The 11,271-nt window shown below is 36.4% G+C and overlaps 1 protein-coding gene across 1 annotated transcript; it reads left to right on the top strand.

Annotated features, from left to right (window-relative positions):
* The first annotated feature begins 504 nt into the window (after positions 1–504).
* Positions 505–11,229, top strand: LOC138322201 (heat shock 70 kDa protein 12A-like). Its single transcript, XM_069266251.1, has 8 exons — positions 505–510; positions 727–945; positions 3,308–3,455; positions 6,602–7,452; positions 8,291–8,489; positions 9,783–9,916; positions 10,750–10,909; positions 11,219–11,229. Exons 1-8 carry the CDS (start codon positions 505–507, stop codon positions 11,227–11,229), a joined length of 1,728 nt encoding a protein of 575 aa, XP_069122352.1.
* Positions 11,230–11,271: the final 42 nt, after the last annotated feature.

Raw genomic sequence — 11,271 nt, 5'->3', positions numbered from 1 at the left:
CGATAAAACGAAACCTATAAAAAACCTTTCTGTAAAATTATGGTACAATATCTAATTTATCTTCATCTGAAATAGCCGCCCGTCGGAAATCTGGTTTTTTCGATCAGTGCTAAAATAGAAAAAAAAATCTAAGAATGAAAAACAATTTTCCATCGACTGTCTTTTTTATTAGTTTCTTTCTTCAATACTAGTTTAAGCATGGCTTACACAGGACTAAGTTGGGCAGCAGCCATTGACATTGGGTCTACCTATTCCGGATACGCATTCTCTTCCGCAATGGATTTTTCAAATGATCCGTCGAAGGTTTCGACACATTCATGGATAGCGCCCATGCACGGAGGGGGTCTTACGTCCGTAAAGACATCGACTTGTATTCTCTTTAGACCCGACGGAAGTTTCCATTCCTTTGGATTTGAAGCTGAAGATAAATATGCTGACCTGACTTTAGATGGAGAACAAAACGAATGGCGCTTCTTTAAGCGGTTTAAAACAAAACTTTATGAAATGAAGGTATTTAGAATGATATTTCACACCTGTAAATAGGAAACAACAGTTGTCAAGCTTTATCTAATATTAAAGAAGATTTCCATCTCAAATATATGTATGTTTCACCACTTTATATCATTTATGCACGGAATAATTGTAATGGCGTATTGTATAAAATATCGTTATAATGTTATCAATAATTGTTCAGAATTGTAATAAATGCTACCCTTGATTACACAGGAGGTAGTAAGCCACTCGTTCACTCTCGGAGATGACCAGGGTCAGTCGATGCCAGCAATCACGGTATTCACAGCAGCCATACGGTATCTGAAAAATCATATGATTGAATCAATGAGCAAATCTGGTGCATGTGGGACGTCAGACATTCTGTGGGTGATCACTGTTCCGGCAATCTTTTCAGATGCATCAAAAGAGTTCATGCAGGAAGCAGCTGTGGAGGTAATAACTTTCTTTCAAATGAGAAATTAATTAAGCAATATTTACATTTCCGTTGTATGTTTGCTATGTAACGTTACCAACGAATTCGACATTCAAATAAGGATTGAAAACAAATTGAAACAAATTGAACATTCGCAGTTCAATTAATCACCCAATAAAATCGACCAAAGCAAGATTCAATCCTTATATTTCAATTCGTTCGGATTTAATTTTTTTATATCAATTAATTAAAAAGTTTTGCGAGTCTCTGGACTTTTTTTTACCACGAGAGATATAAGAAAGTAGTCCGTCATTAGAATAACACTAATTAAGATAAAAAGTGAAAATATTACAATTTGTCATACATCTATTTAGAAACAATTATCGTATCAGTGTTATCCAGATGAACAATGAAAACATTAAAACAGATTTAGAAATTATTGCAAAAATCGTCCACTAAAGCTGCGGAAGGATAATGTCGAGACTGTGTGATACGGTTGTCTCCCGCTTCGATTCAAAATGGAGAGTCACCGTAACATGGTGGGACCGGCATTGTACTAGTGGTTTATGTAGCCTTTAGCCTTGATACAAGTTAAACAACTGATTGAAAATAAAGCGATATACATTGATTTTCATATAGTTTTTATTATCGTCGTTTCGCCTTCATCACTTGCTTGTTACAGAGACGTTCTTAGTTTCGACACACTTCACACAGGGACATGGCGCATTTTTATTCTTCTTCGGTACCGTTATGTTGCTCGACTCTAACGATAAACATGGGCCAGTAAAACGATAAAAAGACAGAAATTGTTCCGATAGACCCAATCAAATCATAACTAAACCTTAAATAGACCTACGACCCCCTCCCCTCCACAAAAAAGTAGGCCTAAGCTTAACGTTACATGTTTCACACTCCTCCTTTGCTGACGACGTGAACAAAACTAATGCTTAAACTGAAAAATGAGAGTTCATAAAAATGTTCTTGAAAGTTAAATTGTAGAAATCTGTAATATTTGCACTCTTTTTTTTAAAACTACACTGTTTAGATCTGGGCCTTTTGTAAGCTTATGCCTAGAAGGAAGCTACGGCTTCTTTGGCAAAAGTAGGTCAAGAATATGTTCTTGCACGAAGACCAGTGTGAAAAGATACCCAAGTTAATGAGCAAATGAAACAGGAATTCATTGTAGTTTCATTGACTCCAACTTCAGTGAGAATTGAAATATTTTTGTGTCAACGTTACTTTTGAAACGTATTTATACATTGACGGTGAATGAGATCAAGGAACTGATTCGATCATTCGGTAAAATATACACCTTTAATGTCCTCATTTCAAATTTTGAAAATTAAGTCATTCCTAAAGATTCAACATTAATAAATATATAATTGGAACATACAAATGTTTGAAACATCACATAGACAGCGGATAAAGACAACGTCATTGTAGAGCGCTCCGGAAATTAACACAGTTTCCCGCGAAATCTGGATCGGCTGTTACATTATTATTCAATTGGTTACATGGGTGTTCCAACCATGAGTATAGCGTCAAATAAATAATAAATATCTCATTGCGATTAAAGGTATCGTTATGACAAACCTATCGGAATGTAAATATAGGAAATGATTGTTATTTTTTGTTGTTCACTGGTGTATGAATGTCATTTAAAATGTTTGTCAAAAATGATGTTCATACACCAGTGAACAACAAAAAATAACAATTGTTTCTTAATTAAAGTATCTTTCTATGACATCAATATATGTCAGAGCTTGGCTGAATATCTTCATAATGCGGGCTAGCGCATCTCATCGTGTAGTATGAGATGATTGTCTGCGAAGCTCTGCCATCTATTTAGATCATAGATTCATAATAGTATAATAGTTTAATACTTTTTTTAGGGTCTCTGCATTAGCATTAAGTTAAACCAGGAAAACCGTTTATCAACGACGATTTAATATCGTTCACAAGATGGAACAGCAATTTTGATCAATTGACGTTACCATGTCAACATAGATGATATCATAATGGATACGTTTTGGGTGTCAGTAATACCTTCATAGACTTAACTTTGTTTAGGTTAGTTTATGTAGTTGAAGTGACAAGTGAATGTAAATATTATAATACCAAATGCGACATAATATAACAGAGAATTAAGTATCCATCATATTCACGGTTGTTATAAGGAACATTGTAGGTGTAGGGTTGTCCTTAGTAATACTCCATAGATTAAAAACTGAAAACTTATGTTCATTGTATTCATAGTATTTACCAAAACGTATTGAAAGTGGACATTTGACAATATAGATACTGTCTTTTAAGGTTATCGCGCGTTGAAATGTTTTGGATAACATGATATTTGTCATAACTGTCAGTTCTGTTTGTTTCCAGGCTGGTATAAGAAAAGATTACCTAATAATATCTCTAGAATCAGAAGCTGCATTTATTTACTGCAAGCACCTTCCGCTTGATCAAAGAGGAAACGATGGTCTGAAAGCCTTCACTTCGGGGTCAAAGTATTTGGTGTTGGACGCAGGAGGTAGGTATGGTGTGATCGGTAGTAAAAACGTTCTTATTTGGCACGATCTGTACCTAATACATCTGGATAGCTCGAGGTTAGATACATAACATGAAACTTGGATGAGGTCCGAGACCTTCTGCGAAAGTCTAATGAGATTAAAGAACATTTCAGTAACTATAAATACAATCCTCAACAACTTGCTAATCACTCTTGGGCCTTCACGTATTTTATGGAACAAAAATCCCGAACAACTTTTCGTCGTATATAACAATTATTCCTTGAACATAACTATACCGGAACATGTATATATCATTATATGCAATATTAATGCATTAAATAAAAACAAAATGATGTACACCCTTGCGATGTTTTGACGTATATTAAAAGAGATTATCGATTAATGCCGCCCTATATACCTTCAGGGATAGTAACGTAAAATTCTGTCATGATTCCGATTATGATGAAGTAATCAAATCACATCATTCGACAATTTGACGGGCGTTTCACCAACAAGGTAATTCATATTAACATATTAACAAACTTGGCAGTCTTTATATCAACATTCTATATGCCTAATATTAGGTAGCTAGGCCTTTCAGAACTTCAAAATAAGTTGTTTGAGAATTTTAGGTTTTTGGGCCCTGTGGGACCTTGAATGATGACTATGGGTATTACTATTAACAAATGTGGAAGTAATGTATTTCGTTATGCTTCATACACAATAACAGGTATATCGACCATCCATAACAAAATTTTAGGTTATTTGGCCCCATATTAACAAACTTAGTAGCCATCTATCTTAGCATGCTATATGGTCAATAACAGGTCTCGAGGCCTTCCAGAACTTGATATTTGCTTTTGAAAAATTGCACTTTTGAGCTTTGACCCATAGCCGTTAAAGGCCCACTACCTTTCCGAAACGGCTTATAATTTTTAAATGGGAATGTAAAACGAGATCGATAATTTTGTAGAGTCGTAAAAGTTATCAACTTACCGTTAATACTACATTTATCATCACCTTCTAAACAATTAATTTAAAATAAATAAAATGAAAACTTTCATAACACGGGTCGTCTTATGTTTCCCACCGTCGTCCTAAATACCGCGCGGTAGTTGACTACCACTGCGCCAGATGGCAAAAAGCGAAATGACACTTGATTCTTGTGTTATTTATGTTTTTTTTTAAGAAACCTTTATCTTTGCTAAGGAAAGGTAATTGGCCTTTAACGAGATATTGACCCAATAGCAAGTTAAATAGGTCATAACGGTTATATCGGATTTTTGATAATAATGCTGCTGTTACATTTTCAACTCATGCCATAAAAATGGTGACAAGTTCATTGGCTTACTTTCCGGGATTCTTTGTATACAACTTGGTTGTAGAAGTTATACAACTTGGTTGTAGAAGTTATACAACTTGGTTGTAGAAGAATAATAAATAAACACAAAAACAACCTATAGGTGAAAAGCCCTAATAGTGTACCTAGTGGAACATTGGAGTTTTAGGCAGAAATATTATAATAGCTTCTTGGTGTTCATTTGGTATGAATATCTGATTGATAGACTATTTCTATTTCCGACGGTCTTTATACAGTTGTTTTGTACTCGTACACATATAAAGTTTAACATAATTGGATAGTTACAATCTAAACCTTCCTAATACTTTTGTGACGTTTCTAAATGGGTTCGTCACTTATAGTGAATGATCTTGGTTAGTGACTAGTCTACAGAAGCAAATATATACATATATTTCTACTATTTGGTAGCGTAAAATATTACATAAAATTCCGAGCGATTAACAATGGACATACTTTTATATATAAATATATATAAACTGTGGTCTGTCTGACCATCGACACCTGGTCTTAATGATTGGGTATATAACAAACAATCTATATTCACTGACTATCCTATAGTCGTCAACCACCCCGTGGTCACTGACCGTGTCACTGTCTACCGTGTAGTCGTTAATTAACCACCCTGTGGTTACTGGCCTAGTCGCTGGTTACTGGCCTAGTCGCTGACTACCTATCTCGGTATATAACACGCTTGGCTAGTCAAGTTTACGCTAGCGAGTAAAGCGTTTGTGAGACCCGGATTGACAAAATCCGAGGGTATAAAAGCCCGCGCTCGCAGACGAATGCCGGGGGCCGCGGTGGCCGAGTGGTTAAGATGTCCCGACATATTACCACAAGCCCTCCACCTCTGGGATGCGGGTTCGAATCCCATGTGGGGCAGTTGCCAGGTACTGACCGCTAGCCGGTGGTTTTTCTCCGGGTACTCCGGCTTTCCTCCACCAACAAACCTGGCACGTCCTTACATGACCCTGGCTGTTAATAGGACGTAAAACTAAACAAACCAGACGAATGTCAGTCTGATATCAACACTCAAGCTGAGAAGATCGGAGAATATCAGGTATAGGCTATAACAGTATTCCCCTTGATAGAGTGTTTGGCAGCGGCTCGTGACCTGTGATAGGTCAATGACTACGTATACACAGTATAGTCGGGAGTAGTAACCACAGCGTGGTTAACTCTGTCCTGTGACTCCCGACAACTACGTTGTCGCCGACTACCTTGTAGTCGCTGACTACCTATGTAGTCGTTAACCACGCTGTGGTTACTACTCCCGACTATACTGTGTATACGTAGTCATTGACCTATCACAGGTCACGAGCCGCTGCCAAACACTCTATCAAGGGGAATACTGTTATAGCCTATACCTGATATTCTCCGATCTTCTCAGCTTGAGTGTTGATATCGGACTGACATTCGTCTGCGAGCGCGGGCTTTTATACCCTCGGATTTTGTCAATCCGGGTCTCACAAACGCTTTACTCGCTAGCGTAAACTTGACTAGCCAAGCGTGTTATATACCGAGACTATAAACAGGAAACCCGGACTCACACATGTTGTAAACAAATATACGGCGATGCCTAATCGGTGTGTGTTAATTATTATTCATTACACTTTGTCTATTGACCTAATTTAGCGTCTAGACCAATTCCGATATTTTGAATAGCATACGACCATAGCTGAATCTCAGCACCCTCTTCTGTTTATTACTGAAGGGCCACAGAAAGGCCCCGAACTGAAAGCTTTAAACACATTGAAAAGACTACCAATATATCAGGTTTTAGTTACGTTGTCCGTGTTTGCATTTTAGGCGAGACAGTAGATATTACACTGCATGAGATTCAGAAAGATGGATCAATGGATGTAATTGAGAAGACAAGTGTTGGAGACTGGGGTGGTACCAAAGTGGATCGTGCTTACCAAGATCTTTTATTAGAAATCGTTGGAAACGTTGCTTTCTATCGATTCCGAGAAAGTAAGAGTGATATGTCCGAGCTTTTCCGCTATTTTGAGGCAAAGAAACGAGCAGTCAGGCCCAATACTCCTGGTGACATCATTTCCTTTTGGATCCCTGCTGCGCTGGAAGAGGCATGCGAGAATGCAAATGATACGAAAATAGACGAGATGATCAACTCAGATCACTACTTCATGGACAATTTGGACTTCGTCCATAACAGATACCTTAAAGTAAATGGAGACAGAGCCGTAGCGCTGTTCAAGGAGCCGGTAGAACATATTGTGAGCCATTTAGAAAATATGTTGAAGAAGCCTTCTGCTACAGAGGTAAAAACCATACTGGTAGTTGGAGGGTTTTCTGAGTCACTTGTCCTTCAGGAAAAATTGAAACTGAACTTTTCGAACCTCCGTGTGATTACGTCAAAAGATGCAGGGATGGCAGTTTTAAGCGGAGCGGTTATGCTGGGGCACCAACCTCTAGCTAACTTGAGAATAGAAAGGTTGAACACGATGTTAGGATTGATTCGGGAGACATCTAAATCAGACAATCTGCTAGTACAAGAATGTTTCGTCGACGAGCTTTTAGCTTTTCAATCGCCAATAATAAAAACTGTTATGGCAAAGACAGAGACACAAGAAACCACAGCCGCGGTAAAAATCATTTGGGAACTTGGATTTGACGAAAAGAATAGAGTTCATATCAAGGTAAATGTATAAAGGAAGCTGTGTGTATCGACCGTATACTAGGCCAGTTTGCTGCAAATAAACGGTCAGCGTGCTGTGCTTGTTTAACTTAGAGGTCAGAAATAAAGACTTTCCTCTTTTTTGATCCCCCTATAATTTTATACTGTTTAGATATATATACTTAACTACTTTATACTTTTATAGCTGTACTTTAATTTTTGGCTTTTACATGGTCACATGGAGTTCGATACAATTAAACTTTGTTTTTTCATTTTTAGAAACATCGAGTTAATATTCCTTTGATAAGCTCGGTTTTCCACTATTCTAATTGGAAACCCATTATCATGTGGAGTTGGATATAAAGTATATCGCCAATATGTCCCTGTGAACTGCATTGCGCAAACGTTGAGTTCTTAGGTTGGCGGTTGAGGGTGGCGTCCTATGGCCAATGGTTTTTCTTTAAAGTGAGATTCACCCTGGTAGAATGCCCTCTGTCATTTTTTACTTTACCAGTGCGGTATAACATTATATGTACCTCAACAAAGGTATAATAATTGGTATGTAAGAACTGTTCTGGTATCTAGTTAATTGGTATGGTATGTTATGAGATATATCTCGTGTTGTAAGAATGATTGCAATATTTACCAATCAATGTGATTCTGTGTGACTGAATATAATTTTTAATCAAGATGGAACTTATACTAACAATCTTTTCAACCTATTTTCAGAGTGCCATATAAATTACATGTACATTATGTTATCTTTATAATAAGAAGAGGTGCCAATTGATGGCTTTGATTATCTCTGTTATCTCGGAGACTTCCATTCGTGCGAATCTTAACGTTTCCTTATATTCCAGAACAGAAAAGATTTATTGAAGAAATTGAAAAAGCTTAGACGGTCAGAAAATCCAGCTCTCGCAGAGGTTGCGTCGTTCACATACTTTGTGGTCAACGATTTGGTTGATTCCGGCTCTGAAGAAAACTCTGAAGGAAACGATTTGGTCGATTCTGACTCTGAGGACAACGGACGAAGGACCAGTACTCCCACCATTGCAGGTTTGTGTTAAACGAGACTCGTCAAGTGTTTAAAAGCTTAAGAATCTTATCCCGAGGGTTTGTAACTCTTGCCTCACCCCGATGGGTCAAATGATTTTTTCCCACTTGTTCTGTGCACCACACTATGTATCTAACATTAATGTGTCAGCAAGTTGTTGCCATCGTTCTGTGGACATGGCAATGTTGTTGTGAGTTCAAGATATTGCCTTCATGAAGTCATACAATTGCCGAGAGCATGATAAGACCTTTCGTAGATTGCCTTTACCTTAGAGTTATATTAATGGAATTTTGAAGGTTATTGGGTAGTTAACACCAGACTTGTCGAGTGTTGGCAGCCTAAATCTTTTATGAGGCTTGGAATATCCCTGTTCATATGACTGATACAAATTTAAACGTCCTGGGTTCAAACCGAACCAAGTTTCAAGCGATAACATTTGATTGCATTAATCCAACTTTTGGCACGGATAATCCTGATATGAGCTACTCAACAAGTGATATTAAATTACCAGCCAGTAAATCCCTGACCTCTGTAAAGAGTGGGCAGTCTAAATTATTAACACCGATATGTAACAAAACCAAATTAGGATTGAATTCCCGTAGCATGTCTGGCACATCGCGTGCATAAATGTATGAAAACTTAACCCCCCCCCCCCCCACTTTTTTCGATCAAAGAAACACTGATTTTCTTAGGATTTTTATGAAACTAAGAACTTGGTCCTTCCATTGAGCGATCAAGACGTTTAACAAAACTGTGTCTAATAATCACAATTTTCGACATTTCAAGGAGGAACATATATAGCGTAATACTATTGTGAACAATTTATAAGCATATTAAAGAAATTTTACACACAATAGATTAATTACAACAGGCACAGGTTATAAATGAAAGACATTAATGTACAGACCTTGTTCCTTCATCATTGTCCGTGTGAGAATGACCCTGCGATCAGCGTACGCTATCTTTATGCAGCGTGCTAAAATTAGCCGTAAATTAATGTCTTTCTTAACCCAGTAATCTCTTCACAGTCGTCAGAATCAGCTGCAGTAATGCTTTTGAAATAAAACTTGTAAACAAACAACTTAATTAACTTGACACTTAATATATACATTTACTAACCGTAAATAACTTAAAAGCAATGTAACTGTAACATTCATAAAATACATGAAAAAAGTTTAATTTGCATGTGTTTAGTTTTGTTATTATATTTCCAGTTTGTATCGTATTCATTTCCATGAAACAATAAAGTATGCTTTATGTTTTTAAGTTTTTATAATGAATGCATTCGTTGAAAGTTCGAAGAGACAGCAATAGCGATCAGAAGAGTATCCCAACTGCTGTCCCGAAATCACCACGGCAACCGCTTAAACCTACACCACGACATATCATGGTCAGCTACAACCGGACACATCAACCTATGGCACTCAAGGTAATTACATGTATAATGACGCCAAAGCGCATTATCATCAGAAAGGTCAAGTCCAAAATTACTGGTTTCTCGTAAATTGGATAACATTCTTTGGAAGGCTTAACTCATCAAGGAAAAAAATCGATTACTGAAACTGTTACAGTTTTACATTTTTCAAAATGTCAAATTATAGCATCTTTTACCAAGGAATATGTTACTTTATGATGTGAAATATGACCTATGTATCAATTAGTCACTGATCATTTTGAATGTTGTTTTTTTTTTCTTAATATTATTGCGTTATTCAAAATACATGTATGTAGAAAAACAAAATGATGTTTCCGTTTTTATTCAGCTGATCCTCTTGCAAGAGTGCAATATTTATAGTTCAGTGTAGATGGCCTCGGTAATAAAAACACTTCTTCGAATCATGTTATAATTCTTGGAAAATACCGTTTCGTTTGTGTAGAAAAATTTTCTACGTGATAACAAACTCGTGACGTTTTAGGGCTCTACATTGCAAAAATGACTATTTAGTACTTTTGATCCACGGACTGTTTAGACGTAAACACAACTACATGCTTGTTTTATTCATTGAAAATGTCGTTACATATATCTACAATCCTTTACGAGTCATTTTAAGTTTACAGAAAGCTGATGTACGTTTATATCGTGTATAAAATATATTTAAATTAATGAATTAAACAAATGAAAGTTTATTGAAAAGAAAAAGTTGCATGTGGAATGAAGTATACGTCAATAAACCGCATATTCTAAAAATTACAAAAAAAAACATATTACAAAACCAAATAAAACAATAGATAAATAAATAAAGCTACTATTATTACTTTTAGGTGTATGAGAGTTTAAAAGAACACAAATTTCCTGTATGGATTGATGTGGAGGACATGAAAGGAAACGTCCTGGATTCGATGTCTCAGGCCATCTTAGACGCCAAGATTGTTATCATATGTGCTTCGAAGGATTATGGCAATAGTCAAAATTGTCGAACAGGCAGGTTATATATATATATATACCATTCGCTAGCAACGTTTCCCTCCTAACTGAGATAGGAAAACAAAAATATGAAACAATACAGATGGTAATTAACACCAATCTAATTAGCATTAGACTTGTAATTCCGTTCCACCACGATACTCTACGTTTCGCTCGAATTACAAGGATCTTGTATTGGAACGTAGAGTATCGTGGTAGAGCGGAATTACAAGTCTAATGCTAATTCAATTGGTGTTAATTACCATCTGTATTGTTTTTATAATATTTTTAATTAGATTGTAATTAACACTTATTTGTACTTTGAAGTCGTAAAATAAGAGATATTCGTTTGGTGTTTCTTATATGTATGTAGTGATTAC

The sequence above is a fragment of the Argopecten irradians genome, chromosome 4 (assembly GCF_041381155.1).
Source record: "Argopecten irradians isolate NY chromosome 4, Ai_NY, whole genome shotgun sequence".
In the NCBI taxonomy this organism is placed as follows: domain Eukaryota; kingdom Metazoa; phylum Mollusca; class Bivalvia; order Pectinida; family Pectinidae; genus Argopecten; species Argopecten irradians.
Note: the sequence above shows the minus strand (reverse complement) of the source record. Positions and strands in the feature narration are given on the sequence as shown.